The following is a 20,046-nucleotide window of genomic DNA, read 5'->3' as shown; positions in this document are numbered from 1 at the left end:
CCGAGCTCGCCTGGGATTTGAGAGTTTCCTCTATCTCATCCCAAACACTGAGCTCACCTGGGATTTGAGTTTCCTCTATCTCATCCCAAACACTGAGCTCACCTGGGGTTTGAGAGTTTCCTCTCCCCCTCATCCCAAACACCGAGCTCGCCTGGGATTTGAGTTTCCTCTATCTCATCCCAAACACTGAGCTCACCTGGGGTTTGAGAGTTTCCTTTCCTCCTCATCCCAAACACCGAGCTCACCTGGGATTTGAGTTTCCTCTCTATCTCATCCCAAACACTGAGCTCACCTGGGGTGTGAGAGTTTCCTCTCCTCCATCTCATCCCAAACACTGAGCTCACCTGGGGTTTGAGAGTTTCCTCTATCTCATCCCAAACACCGAGCTCACCTGGGGTTTGAGAGTTTCCTCTCCTCTACCTCATCCCAAACACCGAGCTCACCTGGGATTTGAGTTTCCTCTCCTCCTCATCCCAAACACTGAGCTCACCTGGGATTTGAGTTTCCTCTCCATCTCATCCCAAACACTGAGCTCACCTGGGATTTGAGTTTCCTCTCCATCTCATCCCAAACACTGAGCTCACCTGGGGTTTGAGAGTTTCCTCTCCATCTCATCCCAAACACTGAGCCCCCCCAGGCTTTGAGAGTTTCCTCTCCTCCATCTCATCCCAAACACTCAGCTCGCCCAGGGTTTGGGAATTGGGCACTTGAGAATTGGAATTGGCACTTGAGAATTGAGAATTAATTAAGCTCTCGCCCACCAACAGCTCCAAGTTCTTCTCTCAGAGCTGATCTCAGTCAATACCAATAATAAAAGGATGGGTTTGTATTCCAGGAGAGGCACATTCACAGAGAAACGGATTTAGAAAAGGTGGTAAAATTTAAATCATTAAATATGAATCATGAATCTGGTGGTTTATTACTGATTTGTGCCTGCAGGCTGAGCTCAGTGCCTGGCAGGACAGCAAGTCCCAGGAGTTTGGATGGCACATTCCCCATGCCAGGATGTTGTGGCTCCTCATTCCCATGGGTTTTCCTGGCGTTGGTTGGGATTGATGGTCCAGGAGGGCTTTCCCAACCCTTTTGGCTCTGAAATTCCATCATTTTGACCATTGGGATGACCTTGGTGGGACATCCATCCTTGCTGGGGGCACTTGGGGACACAGACCAGTGGTGACCTTGTAGTGGTTGGGTTTCATTGTCTGGGAGGGTTTTTCCAACCCCTTTGGCTCTGAAATTCCATAATTTTGGTCCAGACCTGGGCAGCTGCCTGGCCAGGCCATGGCACCATGGGGACATCAAGGCCTGTGCCAGATTGAGTCCAGAGAAGGGACAAAGGAGCTGGGGAAGGGTCTGGAGCCCCAGAAGGGCTGAGGGAGCTGGGCAGGGGCTGAGCCTGGAGCAAAGGAGGCTCAGGGGCCCTTGTGGCTCTGCACAAGTCCCTGCCAGGAGGGCACAGCCGGGGGGAACAGGGACAGGAGCAGAGGGAGCGGCCTTAGGCTGGGCCAGGGGAGGTGAGGTTGGACACCAGCAGGAATTTCCCCATGGAAAGGGGGTCAGGCCCTGGCAGGGGCTGCCCAGGGAGCTTTGGAGCGCCCATCCATGGGGGTGTCCCAGGAATCCCTGGATGTGGCACTCAGGGCTCTGGGCTGGTAACATAAAGTGGAGATCAGGCACACCTTGGTCTCGATGGTCTTGTGCAACCTCAGTGCTCCTGCGATTCCGTGCCCAGCGGCTGAAACACTGCAAATTCACCAAAACGTGAAAAAAGAGCCAAAGGCCTACACGATGCGGGTGGCCCCGCGCGGACTACAACTCCCAGCAATCCCCGCGCGGCCCCGCAGGGGGTGCCGGGAGCTGTAGTCGCGGCAGGGCGGAGCCGGGGCGGGAGGACTCCATGTCCCAGCACGCAGTGCGGCGGTGAGGGCGGCGGGGCGGGGCGAGGCGAGGCGGGGCCGGCGGCCCTGAGGGAGCCGGAGCGGACCGGGAGCGGAGCCGGAGCAGTCGGCGGCGATGTCGGTGCAGGTGGCGGTGGCCGCGCCCGCCGTGGAGCTGAAGGAGCTCGGCGGCCCCATGGACAAGGCGGCGGGGCCGCCGTGCGAGCCTGTGGGCGCTCACGCAGCGGGGCACGGCGTGGCGGCGGCGGCGCCCGCCTGCCCCGTGCCGGGCGCCGAGCGTGAGGCGGCCCCGGCCCCCTCCGCCGAGCGGCCTCCGGGGGGCGGCTGCCCCGGGCTGTCCTCGGCCGCCGCGATGTCCTCGGCCTCCGGGATGTCCTCGGCCGCCGGCAAGGTGCCGCAGGCTTCGGCCATGAAGAGGAGCGACCCGCACCACCCCCAGCAGCCCCGGCACCGCGACGGCAGCGACAGCAGCGGCAGCGCGGCCGAGGCGCTCGTGAGCCCCGACGGCACCGTCACCGAGGCGCCGCGCACCGTCAAGAAGGTAACGGGGGCGGCAGCGGCAGGGAGCGCTCCCGGCGGGGCCGTGCCAGGGACAGCTCCGGGCACCGGGGCTCGGGACGCGGCGCTGCCTCGGCCGGGCAGGGCCGGCCCGGTGCGGGGTCCCCGGTGCGCGGCGGTGTCGGTGACCCCGAGCGGCTGCCGGGGCTGCGGGGGCGCTCCAGGGCTGGGGCTGCGTTCTGGGGACGTGTTCTGCCGTGCCTGGGGTCTGACTGTGCATTGTACCCTCCCCCCGTGTCTGTGCAGTGGGGACGTGTGGGGGGACACTGAGTGCATTTACACCCCACTCCTGCACCCCCAGGTGACACTGGGTGCCTTTGCATCCCGTTCCTGCACCCCCAGATGTCCCTGGGTGCATTTACACCCCACTCCTGCACCCCCAGGTGACTCTGGGTGCCTTTGCACCCCGTTCCTGCACCCCCAGATGTCCCTGGGTGCATTTACACCCCACACCTGCACCCTCAGGTGACTCTGAGTGCTTTTACACCCTGTTCCCTGCACCCCCAGGTGACACCGGGTGCCTTTGCACCCCAATTGTGCACCCCCAGGTGACACTGGGTGCCTTTACACCCCATTTCTGCACCCCCAGGTATCACTGGGTGCCTTTACACCCCATTTCTGCACCCCCAGGTATCACTGGGTGCCTTTACACCCCATTTCTGCACCCCCAGGTATCACTGGGTGCCTTTACACCCCATTTCTGCACCCCCAGGTATCACTGGGTGCCTTTACACCCCATTTCTGCACCCCCAGGTATCACTGGGTGCCTTTACACCCCATTTCTGTACCCCCAGGTATCACTGGGTGCCTTTACACCCCATTTCTGTACCCCCAGGTATCTCTGTGTGCCTTTACACCCCATTTCTGTACCCCCAGGTATCACTGGGTGCCTTTACACCCCATTTCTGTACCCCCAGGTGTCTCTGTGTGCCTTTACACCCCATTTCTGTACCCCCAGGTGTCTCTGTGTGCCTTTACACCCCTGGGTTCCCACACCCCCAAGTGTCCCCGGGTGCCTTTACACCCTATTCCCTGCACCCCTGGGTGCCTTTACACCCCGTTCCCTGCACCCCCAGGTGTCTCTGGTTGCCTTTACACCCCAATTCTGCACCTCTAGATGGCCCTGGGTACCTTTACACCCCAGTTCTGCACCCCCAGGTGTCCCTCGGTGCCTCTCCCCCCTATTTCTGCCCCCCCAGGTGTCCCTGGGTGCATTTACAGCGCACTCCCTCACCCCAGGTGTGTGAGCTGCAGGGTGTGTGGGTTCACATCGGGTTCACGTTCCCAGGGTTATCTGGGGAATGTGGATGAGATAAAAACGTCCCGGGCGTCGCTGGTGACGTTGGCACCTGGGGCAGGGCCAGGTGTGCCCATGGCTGGGTGTGGGGTGTGGCAGGGGGGCTTTGGGGGCGCCCCTCTCCCAGGGGTGCTGTGAGCTGGCACCCCAGCTCTGTGTGGAGCTGGGAGTCCTGCTGAGTCCGGTCCTGGTGAGTGCATTGGCGTGTCTCCAGCTCCTCAGGTGGACACAGGTGCTCCCTGGAGTAGGGGCTGTGCGTACCCTGCTGTGCCTGGAGGGAAATGCACGTTTCCCCTGGTTTTTGGCATCATTCCTATTGGAAATCCCAGGAGAAGGAGTTGTGTCCTGCGAACCTTTATGGGGTGTAGGGAAAAAATTGTCCCTGTCCTAAGGGAGCCTCTCACCTCATGAAACTTTGGGTTTCACCTCCCCTTCTGTGGACTTCCAGCCTCTTTTGGGGCTGCTCTAAATTTCCTCTCCCTTTGGAGGGCCCAGGGTGAGGGGGTTTGTCCCCATAACTGTGATTTCCTCCTGGGTGGCTTCCCTGAAATTCCAGTTCCTCCTTGGAGGGAGCACATCCCACAGGGCAAGGTCTGGATCTTGGTTCCTTCCTCCCCCTAAAATCCCTTCTTTGGGGTTAGCAGGGGGCTCAGCTGCTCAGGAAAGGACATTTTCCCTCTGGGATCCTGACTCCCAGCCCAGTGTTTGGAGTTTGATATCCTGATCCCATCTCTATTTTTAGAGACCCTCAGGGCACCCGTAATTCTCCTCAAATGTGCTTAAACTCTTCATCCCCCCTCTCCATTCTTTCCTGGGTTAAACCACAAAAAGAGATTTTATTTCAGAGGGTGGCGGAGAACCTGAAGCAGCTTCAAACCTGCATCACTCCCAGTCCCAGGAGCAGAGCCACAGATGCAGGAGGAACCTGGAATTCCCAGCTGGCTCTGCTTGGGATGTGCTGCTGGAGAGGATCTGGGAGCACAAACTGCTCCTTCTCCTCCTTTTCTCCCCCACTTCAGCAGGTGCCAGCCTCTCAGACCAGGCTCTTCATTCATCCAGCTCCTCTCCACCTCAGGAGAAATAAATAATATTCAATATCCTGGTGTTATTGGAACAAAACCAGATTTGGGAGCCATCAAATTGTCCCCAGGCCCATGGCTGCAAAATTGGGCACGTGGAGCTGAAGCATCTGCTGAAAGGAGGTTTAGAACAAAAATAAGTTTTTTGTTTAGAACAAAAATAAGATAAATTTTTTATTCAGATCCAACAGAACTTTGCTGATATAGAGATAAAAGTCTAATTAAAATGATGAAATTTGTAGTGGAACTCTGATTCTTAAGAGTGTTTGATAGAAACAAAATCTCAGTATTTTTTTTCTTGGCTGCTTTATATAAATATATTTTTCTTAGTTTTTTTTTTCCTTCCCTTGGAATCCTAACACCCATCCTTGAGATGCCACTCCACAAAATTGTGGTTTTGCAATTCTGAGACAAAAAGAGTTGCCAGAAAATTTCAGTGGCTCTTTTCCTCTTTTCACTCTCACTTTAAATCTTCTTTTCTGTCAGTCCAGTGTTTTATTGATCTGTCTGCCTTTAGATGTTCTGATTTGTATTTACCTCAATAGGGTGTAAACAGGAAGAATAGATGATATTGTTATATACATTTATATGCAGACATTATAGAAGGTGCTGGGCTTTTCTCTGCCACCTTTAGAGATCAAATCTTGGGGAATATCCCTGGAATTGTTGTTCCCTTTGGGTCTTGCTGGAAATGCTGGAATTCCTCATTCCTGAGGGGAAATTTTGCTGGTGAATGCCCATCCAGTTCTGACCCTCAGCCACAAGAAAAACTTGAATTTAAGCAGTTTCAGTCCTTGATTGAATGGTTGTGAGGTGACATCTCCATGTCCCTTTCTTGAGCTGGGAGAAGAATGGTAGAATCACAGGTTGAATTGAGTTTGAAGGGACCTTAAAGCCCATCCAGTTCTGACTCCTGCCACAAGAAAATTTACTGAAATTTACTTAAATTTACTCAGATTCAGGTCTGGATTTAATGGTTATGAAGTGATAACTCTGTGTCCCTTTCTTCAGCTGGGAGAAGAATCACGAGGTGGGATGGGTTGGGTTGGAAGGGACCTTAAAGCCCACACAATTCTGACCCTCAGCCACAGGAAAAACTTACATTTAATCAGATTCAGCTCCTGTTTGAATGGTTGTGAGGTGCTTGGGGCTCTGGGAGTTCCTGCACCCCATGCTGGGAAGGGTGGGATGAAGGTTCCAAATCCTCCCTCTCCGTGCTCTCCTCCCGTGGCTCCAGGCTGAGGGTGCAATTCCTCACTTTAGGCTGGGTGAATTTCCTGTGGGATGGGTCTCTCCTGAGAGTGGGGTCCAGGAGGAGCTGGGAATGGAGAGGGAGCTGGGAAAGCCCCTCAGGAGCAGCTGGATACTGCCTGGCTGGGCTGTGGGGTGGATTTGGGGTCGCTTCGGCCCCATTCCCACTGCCAGGTGAGCCCAGGGGCTGGGCAACAGCTCCAGATGTTCCCGGCTGTGAGTAGGCCCTGACTCACCTGCACTGGCTCCATTTTGGGGTTCTGGTGCTGTTTTGGTGATGAGGTGATTGCTCAGCAGCTTTAGGGGGTGGTGGCTGCTGGTTTTGGGGTTCTGGTGCTGTTTTGGTGATGAGGTGATTGCTCATCAGCTTTAGGGGGTGGTGGCTGCTGGTTTTGGGGTTCTGGTGCTGTTTTGGTGATGAGGTGATTGCTCACCAGCTTTAGGGGGTGGTGGCTGCTGGTTTTGGGGTTCTGGTGCTGTTTTGGTGATGAGGTGATTGCTCACCAGCTTTAGGGGGTGGTGGCTGCTGGTTTTGGGGTTCTGGTGCTGTTTTGGTGATGAGGTGATTGCTCAGCAGCCCTGGAATGCTGGTGGATGCCGGTGTTGTGTGAATTCTTAAAGCACTCCCAGATCCAAGCAGCTGACAGTCACAGAACCTCTGGGAATTCTGTTATTAGTGACCAGGGAGCCTTAATTAAGACTCCCAAACTGATTAACTGGGCAATCTCAGCCTTGTCATGACCACTCCGTGCCCCTTTCTGCAGCTGGGAGAAGAATGGTGGAATCATGGGATGGGTTGGGTTGGGTTGGAGGGACCTTAAAGCCCATCCAGTTGTGACCGTCAGCTACAAGAAAAACTTAAATTTAATCAGATTCAGGTCTTGATTTAATGATTGTGAAGTAACAACTCTGTGCCCCTTTTTTCAGCTGAGAGAAGAATCACAGAGTGGGACGGGGTAGGTTGGGTTGGATTTGAAGGGACCTTAAAGCCCATCCACTTCTGACCCTGCTACAAGAAAAACTTAATCAGATTTATATCTTGATTTAATGATTGTGGAGTGGCAACTCTGTGAATGGTGGAATCACGGGATGGGTTGGTTTTGAAGGGACCTTAAAGCCCATCCAGTTGTGACCCTCAGCCGCAAGAAAAACTTAAATTTAATCAGATTCAGGTCTTGATTGAATGGTTATGGAGTGACAACTCTGTGCTGCTTTCTTCAGCTGAGAGAAGAATCACAGAGTGGGTTGCAAGGGACCTTAAAGCCCATCCAGTTGTGACCCTCAGCCACAAGAAAACTTGAATTTCATCAGATTCAGGTCTTGATTTAATGATTATGAAATCTGATTAAATTTAATCAGATTCAGGTCTTGAATTAATGATTCTGAAGTGACGCCTACGTGAAGAATTGTGGAATCATGGCATGGGTTGGGTTGGAAGGGACGTTAAAGCCCATCCAGTTCTGACTCCAACCGCAAGAAAAACTTGGATTTAAACAGATTAATTTCTTAATTTAATGGTTGTGAGGTGCTCGGGGCTCTGGGGGTTCCTGCACCCGCACTGGGAAGGTCAGACCTCAGCAAGAGGCGAGTTTTACCCCAAGCCAACCCCAAGCTCCAAAGCAGATGGTGATTATTTTTATTATTTATTTTATTATTATTTTATTATTATTATTTTATTATTTTATTATTATTTTATTATTATTTTTATTATTTTATTATTATTTTTATTATTAATTTATTATTGCTATCATTTATTATTTTTATTATTATTTATTAATTTTTTATTAATTTTATTATTATTTTATTATTATTTTATTAAATTTTTTATTATTTTTATTATTTTTATTATTTTATTATTTTAGTTATTATTTTCCCCTGTCCCAGGCAGCGTGCAGCAAGCCGAGCTGCCGCTGGCGTTCCCTCCCTCCCAGCTGTGCCGCGGAGCTCGGAGCGGTGGCTGCAGCGGGCGTTGCGCTGCCGAGGCCGGGCTTGATTCATCCCGCGGGCTCCGTTCTCTCCGTGCCGCCGCCTCCGCAGCGCCGGGGGCTGCGGGAGCGCTGCGCTGTCACCGCGTGTCGCTGGCGAGGTGCCGCAGCCCCCGGCGGGGATCCGGGATCCGCGGCAATTCCTGCTGCTCGCTGGGCCGGCACAGCCCCGAGGCCGCTGGGAACGCCTCTCGTGCGGCTCCCTCGGTGGTGCCTCTGACCTTGCTGCCAGCGGATCGCTCCGCCGCCAGAGCCTGCCCGTTCCCGTGGAAATTCCCACTTTGTTTTCCGGCACACCAGTGAGGCTTTTCGGCTCCATTAAGGATTTTTTTTCCTCTGCTGTTTTTCCCTTCTAACCCCCAGCCAGGTGATAAATGCTTCTTCCCCCGGGGCTGAATTCCCCGGAAATGCAGGGAGCGAGGGGCTGGAATGCTCTTTAGTAAAACCTTTAGGGTTTTTGTATCCAATTCTTGAATTTGGTGTGATAATCTGCACGAATCCGGGTTCATTGGAGCAGGTGCCTGCGTGCAACCGAGTGCAAGGATCAACCCACGGGGCTGAGGAGCGGGGAGATGAAAAGGAGAGGGAAATAAAACGGGATGAGGAGGGAACCTTGGAACTGGGAATGGCCAAGCTGCCCTTTGCCAGGGGCTGTGGCACCGGGATCTGCTCCTGTGCTGGGTCAGAATTCCAGAATCACACCAAAATCTCTGCTGGAGCTTTCCTTATTCTCTGTTTTTACTTCTTGGGATACACTCAACAAAGCAAAATCTTGTTAAAAATGTTGCCAAATGTAGTGGATTTGGCTTGCTAATTGAGGATTTTTTTTTTTATTTCAAGATTTTTTTGGTTAATGTATTAAGGAGTGTGGTAGATTTTGGTGTTGGTTAATTATTAATGTATTTATTTTTGTTGTGAGGTGGGATTAGGAGGAAGTTAAAATAGGTTTAAAATTTTAAAAAAGTATGAGGAAAATTTTATTAATAGCTTCCATGTTTGTTTTGTTGTTTAACATGTGCTTTTCACAGCAGCATGTTGTCCTGGTTCAGGGACATGTCCAGCTTTTTAATGGTTGGAAGCTTTGTATCACTTTTTTAAACATCTCTCATGTAAAACTATGACAGCAAGTGTGATTGGTTGTTTCCCCTGTGAGTGCAGAAGTCAAAACTGTGCTTGAAGGAGTATCTACAGACACATTAATATTTTAAAATTTTATAAAAGATGGGTATTTGGTAATATCTGTTTGCCATAGCTGTAAACTTTGCAACCCTCAAGGGCTGACAGCTCCTGTGGAAACAGGAGGTTGTACAGGCTGGCAGGGTGAGCACCAATAATGTTTTTTGTCTGACCTGCACAGAGTTCAGAGTCACCAGGATGGGAGAGCCCTCCAAGGCCCTGGAGCCCAGCCCAGCCCCTGGCACCCAGTGCCACCTCCAGGCTGGTTAAACACACCCAGGGGTGGTGACTGCACCCCCTCCCCGGGCAGCCATTGCAGAACTTTCTCCCCCTTGCTGGAAAAGCTTTTTGCTGCTCTCCAAGCTGGATTTCCCTCGGCCCAGCTCAGGCTGTGTGCCCTGGGTGTGCCAGTGCTGCTGCAGACAGAGCCCAGGGGCAGCTGGGCACAGGCACCTTTCAGGAGCTGTGAGAGTGCTGGGGGCACCCTGAGTCTCCTTTCCTGCAGGCTGAGCACCCCCAGCTCCCTCAGGGCTCCCTCAGGGTTTGTGTCCCAGCCCCTCTCCAGCCCCGCTGCCCCTCTGGCCCTGCTCAGTGTCCCAAGGTCCTGCCCGGGCTGAGGGGGCACAGCTGGCACAGCCCTGGAGCTGAGCCCTGCCCGTGCCAGGGCACAGTGCCCTCCCTGCTGCTGTGCCCTCCAGCGTGGCACAGCCAGGTGGCACTGGGCCCTTGGCCACCAGGGCACAGTGTCCTCCCTGCTGCTGTGCCCTCCAGTGTGGCACAGCCAGGTGGCACTGGGCCCTTGGCCACCAGGGCACAGTGTCCTCCCTGCTGCTGTGCCCTCCAGCGTGGCACAGCCAGGTGGCACTGGGTCCTTGGCCCAGGGCAGGGCACAGTGCCCTCCCTGCTGCTGTGCCCTCCAGTGTGGCACAGCCAGGTGGCACTGGGCCCTTGGCCACCAGGGCACACCAGGGCTCCTGCCCTGCTGCCCACCGGGTCCCTCTGTGCCTGGCACTGCCCAGCCACACCAGTTCCTGCTGCTGCCCACCCTGAGCCTCCCCTGGCCCAGCCTGAGCTGCTCCCTCTCCTCCCGTCACTGAATTCCTGTAAAACCAAACTGAGAGAGATTTGACATCCCTCTCAACCCAAGCCATTCCCTGATTTTATAACGATTCTGTGATTCACAGATGAATAATGGGGGAGAAATCCTTAAATGTCACAGCTGGGTGGGAAAATTTGTCATGCAAATTTTGAGGAAAACCTTGGGAGTATCAAAGCTCTTGTCGTGCTGTGGGGCACTTTTAAAACCCAAAGTTTTTTTCCTATTTTAGTTTTACTTTAACCTATTGTGTATGTGCATCTTGTGTTATTTTTGAGTTCCCAGATTTCATGCATTCAGCAGTTCTGTTTTTAACTGCTCATTCTTCCTTTTTTTTTTGACTGATATTCCTGGCAGGTGAATTTTGAAATGTCCTTCCATGTGTGGAACAGCTGCTTTGCAGATGATTTTTTCAAACAGATCAATTGTTTTGCTCAACATCTGGAGGAAGAGAAAAAAGGGAGAGAAAAGAGAGAAGGGAAAAATAATTGGGTTTTATTTTTTGTTTCCAATTGTCAAATAGGTTTGTGTGTTTCTCTTGGAATTTCTGTTCCTGGGGACACAAAGAATCCATAAGGACACAGTAACAAAACCTCCACCCTGGGAAAGGCTTCACACCCTTTATTTTGTAAATACCTTTCCTACAGACTGCAGCCCAGAATGTTTAAGCTGAACCTGGTCCAAGCTGATACAGAGTAGGAGGAAAAAGAAAAGGAGAGAAAAAATGTAAAAATCCGAACTGGTTTGAAATTCTGATGTTGAGGTCCACAAGAGGTAGAGGGGGGATTCAGGGAGGCCATCTGGGAAGGGAAGGCTGTCCCAGAGTGGTTTGGGGTTGTGAGATGGGGAAAGGGATTGGGCTGGAGCCCTCAGCAGTGAGGATTGCAACAGAACACGGCCAGGGTGTTTGGGATGGATGTGTTTGTTTTATACACCCAGGGGATGGAAGGGACCTTAAGGATCTCTGATTCCAACCCCTGCTGTGAGCAGGGCTGCCACCCGGGGTGCCAGGCTTTGTCACCTGAGGTGCCACCCGGGGTGCCAGGCTTTGTCACTTGGGTGCCACCCGGGGTGCCAGGCTTTGTCACCTGAGGTGCCACCCGGGGTGCCAGGCTTTGTCACCTGAGGTGCCACGCGGGGTGCCAGGCTTTGTCCCCGCTGTCAGTGTCAGTGGTGCCAGCAGAGCTCAGTCCCAGGGGTGAAATCAGCAGAATTCTCCATGCAGCCATTCCCAGCGTTTCCCACGGGAGTGTGACACTGAGTGGCCTCTGGCCAGCACATCCTGGCACACAGGGTGAGCTGTGCCCGAGTGGCACCAGAGAGGGGCTGGGCAGCTCTGCCCTCAGAGCAGGAGCCAGGAGAAGGGTCTGGAGAGAGAGGGGAGCACAGCCCTCACTGCAGCCGCCACCCAGAGGAGCCAAAAGGCTCCTTGGAAATGCAAACAGAGCCCAGAGCTTCCGGGGCTGAGTGGCACTGCTGGGGTTGGGCGGTGCCTAAAGAGCCTGCCTGGAACAGAGGCTGGGCAGAAATAAAGGAGTAAAATAGGGATTTATTAAAGGCCTTCAATAGGTACACCTGATGTCTTGAGATGCTCCCTAGAACAAAGGCTGGACAGTGTTAAAGGAGTAAAATAGGGATTTATTAAAGGCCTTCACAGGATACACCTTGGGCAGTGCCAGGGCCCAGCCAGAGCTACACCCAAGATGGACCCAAGATTAAATCAGATTCAGGTCTTGATTTAATGATTGTGAGGTGACAACTCTGTGAGGAATGGTGGAATCATGGGGTGGGATGGGTTGGGTTGGAAGGGACCTTAAAGCCCATCCCCTTCTGACCCCTGCCACAAGAAAAAGTTTTAATGGATGGACTCTGAGTCATGAGAGTTCACACTTTTATAAGTTTTGGTCCATTTCCATATTGGGTTAATTGGGCAATTCCAGCTCCAGGTTCTGCAGTCCCATCCTCCCAGATTGCTCCCCTCAATTCCCTGCTGTTGCACTTTTGGCCCTGAAGCTGCCCAAAACCCAAGGGGCTGGAGAAGGATTGTTCTGTCTGACTGGGCTGTGAGGAGAACTTGCTGGCACTTTATAGGAAGTTCAGAGTTACACATAATGCAGTGCAGAATCTGGAAAATAGGAAATATAAAACTTAAGGCATCATGGAGAGCTGTGTCTGGTTCTGGGTTTGGGGAGCTGTGTCTGCTCCTGGGGTTTTGGGGAGCTGTGTCTGCTCCTGGGGTTTTGGGGAGCTGTGTCTGGTTCTGGGTTTGGGGAGCTGTGTCTGCTCTGGGGTTTTGGGGAGCTGTGTGTGCCCCTGGAGTTTGGGGAGCTGTGTGTGCCCCTGGAGTTTGGGGAGCTGTGTGTGCCCCTGGAGTTTGGGGAGCTGTGTGTGCCCCTGGCTTTGGGGAGCTGTGTGTGCCCCTGGCTTTGGGGAGCTGTGTGTGCCCCTGGCTTTGGGGAGCTGTGTGTGCCCCTGGCTTTGGGGAGCTGCTCCTGTGGGTACAGAACAAACAGGAGCAGACAAAGGCAGGACACTGGAGGGTGCCCTGAGGCGTTTTGGGGAGAAGGCCCAGCTGCAGATCAGGGCTTGCACGGGTTTGGAGAGCTCCAGATGGGCAGATAGGGAAGAGCTGGGAGCTGATCCCAGGAGAAGCAGCAAAGCAGAGCTGGTTGGTGCCTGTGTGAAGGGAGGTGTCTGGGATGGTTCATTCTTCAGCAGCAGGCACAGAAGGGCTGCCTGTCAGTTCCTGACAGAAGGAGAAAAACACTTCAGTTCCTGCTTTCCTGGCCTCAAACACAGCACTGAAGGGTTTTGTTGCTGGAGCTGTTGTGTTCTGGGCTTCACCATGGATGTCCCAGCCCAAATCACCTGAACAGCAGAGGGAAAACCAGGAGACACCAGCTCTGATTGTTCAGGAAGGGTCTTGGATCCACTCCTCAGCACAGAGACCTGCCACAGGCTGGGTGGGCTCCCAGAGGGTTCTGGGCTCTGCATCCCTGGCAGTGCCCAAGGCCAGGCTGGGCACTGGGGCTAGACAGCCTGGCACAGTGGGAGGTGTCCCTACCATGGCAGGGGTGGCACTGCAGGGGCTCTGGGGTCCCTTCCAGCACAGGGATCCACTCACCTGTGGGGTGGAAGGGGCGTTAGAAGCAGGGAAAGGAGGAACAGCAAATCCTCCTGTGCCTGGCCGGGGCTGGGTGTGGTTTTGGGGTGATCAGGGCAAATCCCCCCAGCTCTGCCTGTGCCTCCTTCATTGCCAAGGGCAGGCAGTGCTTGTGCTGTGCTGTTTGAAGATCACTGCAATTCCAGGAGAGATGAAATCACCATCCTCTCTATGTTCCAGGAGAGCTTTTTGTCTGGCATCTCCCTCTAAACTCCCGAACGCTCCCTGCTGGATCAGTCCCCGCTCCAGATTTGTTTCCTGCCTGGTTTCTCTGCCTGGGCCCCAGCCAGCCATTCCCACCCCAAACTCTTGCAGCATCCCCTGGAAACCCTTCCCCAGTGCAATCCCAGGGATTCATTTCCGGACATCTGAAGGGGGATGGATCCTGAGAGGACGGGAAGCAGCCCTTGGCTGTGGAGGGAGTTTGCTCCCAGCTGTGCTCACGCTGTTCCAGGATATCTTTTGAGCTTTTCAAAGGGAGCAGCAGCCCCCAGATGAAAAAAGGGTTTTTAGTTGGTTCTAAACCAGTTATTTTTTTGTCTCACATAAAATCGGCGATGACTCAAGCACCCATAAAAGTGTCTGGCAGAATTCTCGGGCTCTGAAGTTCCGCAGTGCATTGCTTGTAAATGTCATTTTTGTGGGAGCTCTTCAAGTGCAGTTGGGTTCTTTGAGACAGGGCAGAGCCTCTGGGATCCACTGTGCAGCACTGACTGAGGAATTATTTTGCCTGATTTCAGGAAAGGATCCTGCAATCCTGCACGAGGCTTGGGTTATCTGCTCACCACAGCGCAGAAGCTGTTGGGTAACTCGGAGTGCCAAGAACTTTCTGTGCTTTGCTTTTCATTCTTTTTTTTTTTTTTTTTAATTTTTAATATAAATAAGCTGAAACATTTTCTGGTTTCTCTGCAGCAGAATGACCACAGATGAGTCACGGGGCTGCCTGAACATGTAAAGCATTTTCAGTGCTCCTTGTGATGCATTTTTGGGTGTGCTGAGACAGTGATTCCAGAGCGTGAGGGAGCTGTGCTTGGGTCAGGCATCATGAAAACTCCAACCAAAAGCTGCTTTGGAGCTGGAGTTGGGATTGTGATGCTCTGCCTGATTCATGAGTGATTTTGGGTGGGATTTGTAGCTTCCCTAGCTTGGGTTGCTTGAGGAGAGCTGAGTAGGTGTGTGCAGAGACCTGTGGAGCTTCCTGGCCCAATCCCAGCCCAGACAAAGCTCTCCTTGTTCCCGGGGCCTCGGAGCTGCTTTTTCTGTGTTTGTTTGTTCTCTGCGTCCTGCCCTCTGTTGTGCCTGTGCAGCAGCGGGGAGGCAGCGATGGGGGCTGTGGTTAAAGGGACACTTCAGCCCTGGGGCTGGGCCGCAGCTCTGCCCAACCCCCAGGATCTGCAGTTCTGCTGCTCCCCAGCAAGGTGGAAAACCCACAATCATTGGAAACATTGGGAATTCTGGCCTTTTTCCAGCAGGTGGGAGGTGTTGGGGGTGCATCCACCGCAGATCCTGGAATGGTTGGGTGGGAAAGACCCCAGAGCCCCTCAGTGCCACCCCTGCCATGGCAGGGACACCTCCCACTGTGCCAGGTGCTCCAACCTCACCTTGGACATTCCAGGGATGCAGGGGCAGCCATAGCTGCTCTGGGAATTCCATCCCAGCCCTCCCAGCCAGGAATTCCTCCCCAAATCTCCTCTTTCCTCCAATCTGCAGCCATTCCCTGTGTCCTGTCCCTCCATCCCTTCTCCCAGCTCCCTCTCCTGGAATTTTCCTGACCCAGTGTAGCTCTCCTTGAACAATTTGGCTTGGCTTTAATTTCACCTTAATTAAAAAATCTGCTCAATTTTTGGGTTTATTTGGAGTCTGTGTCATGAGGCAGAAGCAGTTGGATGGAGAATTCCTCAATAATTGACTTCATGCTGGTATTTTTGTCTTGTCCCTGCTTGTTCCATCCATAATTCCCATTATTTTATGGTGAAACACTAAGGAAAACATGGATGGAATTTTGGGATCCTGGATTCTGGATCCCCTCATCCTCCATTATTATTATTATTATTATTATTATTATTATTATTATTATTATTATTATTATCTCTCCACATCCAAATTCTGTGCTAAATCTCATTCCTCACTCAGTAATTCATGTGTGGCTGAGGTTTTTTCCCTTGTTTTTTTTGATTCCTGGCCAATTTATGGCAAATATCAACCAAATCATTCTCCAGCAAATTAATCACCCTCGTCAAGCGTGTCCTCGTTTTCCCTCTTGTGAGCACAGAGCAACACAAGAGTTGGTTTTGCTTTTTAATTACTTTTCTTTTCTCTGCTTGGCCTCTTTTGTTTTGGCCTTGTCAGGGAGGGCCACAAAAGTGGAAGGTGGAAATTTGTGGTAGGAGATGGAATTTTGTCATGGAGGATGGGATTTTGTGGTGGAAAATGGAATTTTGTGGTGGAAAAAGAAATTTTGCTGTGGAAGATGGGATTTCTGTGGTGGCAAATGGAATTTCATAGTGGGAAGTGGAAATTTGTTGTGAGAATTGGAATTTTGTGGTGGAAGATGTAGTTCTGTTGTGAAAAATTGAATTTTGTGGTGGAAGATGGAATTTCATAATGGAAAGTGGAAATCTGTCGTGAGAAATGAAATTTTGTGGTGAAAGGTGGAATTTCATTGTGGAAAATGGAACCTTGTCATGAAAAATGGAACTTTGTCATGGAAGGTGAAGCTTTGTCATGGGATATGGAATTTTGTGGTGGAAGATGGAATTTCATTGTGGAAAATGGAGTTTTATTGTGGAAGATGGAGTTTTTTTTATGGATAATTGAATTTTGCCATGGAAGATGGAATTTCATCATGGAAAATGGAAATGTTTTGTGACAAATGGAATTTTGCGGTTGAAGATGGAAATTTGTGATGGAAGATGGAATTTCATTGTGGAAGATGGAAATTTGTCATGAGAAATGGCATTTTGTCATGAAAATGGAATTTTGCTGTGGAAGGTGGAACTTTGTCATGGAAGGTGAACCTTTGGCATGGGAAATGGAATTTTGTGGTGGAAGATGGAAATTTGTGGTGGGAAATTGAATTTTGTCATGGAAGATGGAATTTCGTCATGGAAAATGGAGTTTTATCACGAGAGATGGAATTTTGTCATGGAAAGTGGAATTTTGCCGTGAAAAAGGGAGTTTTGTCTTGGAGGATGGAATTCTGCTGTGGGAAATGGAGTTCTGCCTTGGGAAATGGAATTGTGCAGTGGAAAACAGAATTCTGCAGTGGGCAACGAAATTCTGCAGTGGGCAACGGAATTGTGCAGTGGGCAACGGAATTGTGCCGTGGGCAATGGAATTGTGCAGTGAGAAATGGAATTGTGCAGTGAAATATGGAATTGTGCAGTGAGAAATGGAATTGTGGAGTGGAAAAGGGAATTCTGCAGTGAGAAAATGGAGTTCTGCATTGGGAAATGGAATTCTGCAGTGGAAAATGGAATTCTGGAGTGGAAAAGGGAATTCTGCATTGGGAAATGGAATTCTGCCTCATCCAAAGGCTGCAAATGGAATTTGCCACCAAACCTTACTCAGAACCAGCCTGTGATTTAAGCCCTGAAAGCTCTGCAGTGCCCCATTTCCTGCCATTCCTGCACTGGTTTTTCCTGCCCCATCCATCCATCCATCCATCCTCCATCATCCATCCATCCATCCATCATCCATCCATCCATCCATCATCCATCCATCCATCCATCCATCCATCCATCCATCATCCATCCATCCATCCATCCATCCATCATCCATCCATCCATCCATCCATCCATCCATCCATCCATCATCCATCCATCCATCCATCCATCCATCCATCATCCATCCATCCATCATCCATCCATCCATCCATCCATCATCCATCCATCCATCCATCCATCCATCCATCCATCATCCATCCATCCATCATCCATCCATCATCCATCCATCCATCATCCATCCATCCATCCATCATCCATCCATCCATCATCCATCCATCCATCCATCCATCCATCCATCCATCCATCCATCCATCATCCATCCATCATCCATCCATCCATCCATCCATCCATCATCCATCCATCCATCCATCCATCCATCCATCATCCATCCATCCATCCATCCATCCATCCATCCCCCATCCATCCATCCATCCATCCATCCCCCATCCATCCATCCATCCATCATCCATCCATCCATCCATCCATCCATCCATCCATCATCCATCCATCCATCCATCCATCCATCCATCCATCCCCCATCCATCCATCCATCCATCATCCATCCATCCCCCATCCATCCATCCATCCATCCATCCATCCATCCATCCATCCATCCATCCCCTGGATTTCCAAGCTCCTGCTCGGATTCATTTGCAATTCCGGGTGCTGCTCGTCCATCAGCGCTGGCTTTGGCTGCAGCAGAGGCAGGAATGGCTCTGCTTCCCCTCCGAGGGGCCCTAAATCATTTTCCAATTAGGAAAGGAGCCTGCCCCTGCATCCCACGGGATTTTCCAGGCTCAGGAACGCTCCTGCCGCTCTGCACTCGCAGCAGTTCCAGATAATAAACCACAAAAAATGCGCTTGCAGCAGGATTTTTGCACAATTGGATTTTTTTAGGCATAAAAAAAATATATATAGAAAAAGTGGTGTTGTGGTAATTGAAGCCATCAAAAGCTCCGGGGTAATTAAGATTTCATTGAAGCAACGAGGAGGAGCAAAGGGAATGTTTCATTTGGAAGGTCACACAAACTCTGCTGCCTCCTTTATTTAATTGTGTGTTTATTCCAGTTTGGAGTGGTAAATCCTGGAAATTCCAGTGTCTGGAAATACCCACATTTCCCAAAAAAAAAAAAAAAAACCCAAAAAAACAAACCACCTCAGGCCTGGTTTGTGCTCCTCAGGGAAGGGAAATGGGTTTTGCACAGCCAGATTTGGGATAAAATCATTGAGGGGATGGAGGGAATGATGGTGTTAGACATGGACACAGAGAAGATGGGATTTGGGAAGGAATTCCTGGCTGGAATGGAATTGCCAGAGCAGCTGGAATCTCTGGGAGTGCCCAAGGATAAGCTGGGAAGGACTTGGGGCAGCCTGGGATAGTGGAAGGTGCCCCTGGGTGTGCTTTGAGGTCATTCCCACCCAAACCATTCCCAAATTTTCCCTCTGCCCTGAGCCTTCACACAGAGGTTGGGAACAATCCCCTCAAACAGCCCATCCTGAGCTGGCAGTGAGGAAACCATGAAATCCATGGAGAATTCCCTCCCAGCAGGCTGGATCCATGAGAAAAGCAGAAATTCTGAGGAATTCTAGTATTTTTAGGTGATTAAATCCAAGCAGAACAAAGCCATTCCCTGGATTTCAGATCTTTGAGCCTGGAGATTCCCTTTTTCCTTTTCCTTGCCTTTTCCTTTTCCCTCTTTCCTTTCCCCTTTTCCTTTTCCTTTTCCCTCTTTCCCCTTTCCCCTTTCCTTTCCCCTTTTCCTTTTCCTTTTCCCTTTTCCTTTCCCACAACAAAGCTTTTAAACCAAATTCCTCCCTCAACAAATGCTGGAAAGGTTTTGTGGGCATCAGAAAGTTGCACGTGAAAGTTGTGATGTGTGCTGGGCAACACCAGCACAGTTAAACACTGAGATTCATCAAAGATGCAGCCCAACCCTTGGGTTAATTAGGCAGGAATCTTCTTTTTAATGGGATTTTGCCCTTTTCTTGTTCTTTTTTCCCTGAAACCATCGAAAGCCAAAATCTGTGGTTGTGCAGGGGAGTGAGGAATCAATGTGGGGTGAAACAAAAAGGTCAGCGAGGACTTAGGGTTTATTTTTTGTTTTTATCCATCCTTTGAGGGATTGGTTCCCTCCAAGTCCATCTCATGTGGAGCTCTGGGTGGTTTTCAGGTGTTCTTTTCTCTCCCCTGCATTCCCAGGAACCTTTTTGCTCAGGGAATTTGTGGGTTCTCCATCCCTGGAAGTGTCCCAGGCTGGGTTGGAGCACCCTGGGATAGGGGAGGGTGTCCCCTGCCCATGGCAGGAATGGAAAAAAAAACAATTTTAAAGTCCCTTCCCACCCAAACCATTCCATGATTCTCTGATGCAACAAAAATCTTGTCTTGGAATAGGAAAAGCACAGAAAAAGACAGAAATGTGTTGTTCTTTACAGAGTTCTTTATCTGCAGAGGAATTACTGAACCCTGTGAGGATTCTGGGCTCTGCAAGGGAAGTTGTGGTGTGAGGGTCTTGCTGGAAGGGCTAAAATGTCAAAGTTTTGCTGGAAAAGCTCAGGAATGGGCTGATTTGCCCTCCACAGCACCCAAATTTCAGTTGGAGAAACCAGGGGAGGAAAGGCTTAAGCAGTGTGAGAAAAGCTGGTGTTTGGAATCCTTTAAATAAACAGAATAATCCCTAAACACACACTGGCACCGTGGGCAGGGCTCAGCCAGGCAGGAAATCCCACAGGGACTCGGGGTCACCCTGAGCTCTGCCCGGGGCTGTGGGTGCAGCAGGGGAGGGGAAACCTGCAGGAAGAGCTTAGATACTGATAAATT

General features: G+C 51.2%; 1 protein-coding gene across 1 annotated transcript in view; it reads left to right on the top strand.

The window, feature by feature from the left end:
• The first annotated feature begins 2,013 nt into the window (after window positions 1-2,013).
• The window catches only part of AHCYL2 (adenosylhomocysteinase like 2), a 63,982-nt gene continuing 45,949 nt past the window's right edge, over window positions 2,014-20,046 (top strand). Inside the window, exon 1 of the mRNA XM_058806116.1 lies at window positions 2,014-2,439. Within this exon, the coding sequence (XP_058662099.1) occupies window positions 2,014-2,439 (426 nt within the window). The remainder of the gene's footprint in view (window positions 2,440-20,046) is intronic.

This window comes from Ammospiza caudacuta, chromosome 5, assembly GCF_027887145.1.
Source record: "Ammospiza caudacuta isolate bAmmCau1 chromosome 5, bAmmCau1.pri, whole genome shotgun sequence".
Classification (NCBI taxonomy): domain Eukaryota; kingdom Metazoa; phylum Chordata; class Aves; order Passeriformes; family Passerellidae; genus Ammospiza; species Ammospiza caudacuta.
The sequence above is the reverse complement of the archived record's forward strand: the minus strand, read 5'-3'. Positions and strand labels throughout refer to the sequence as shown.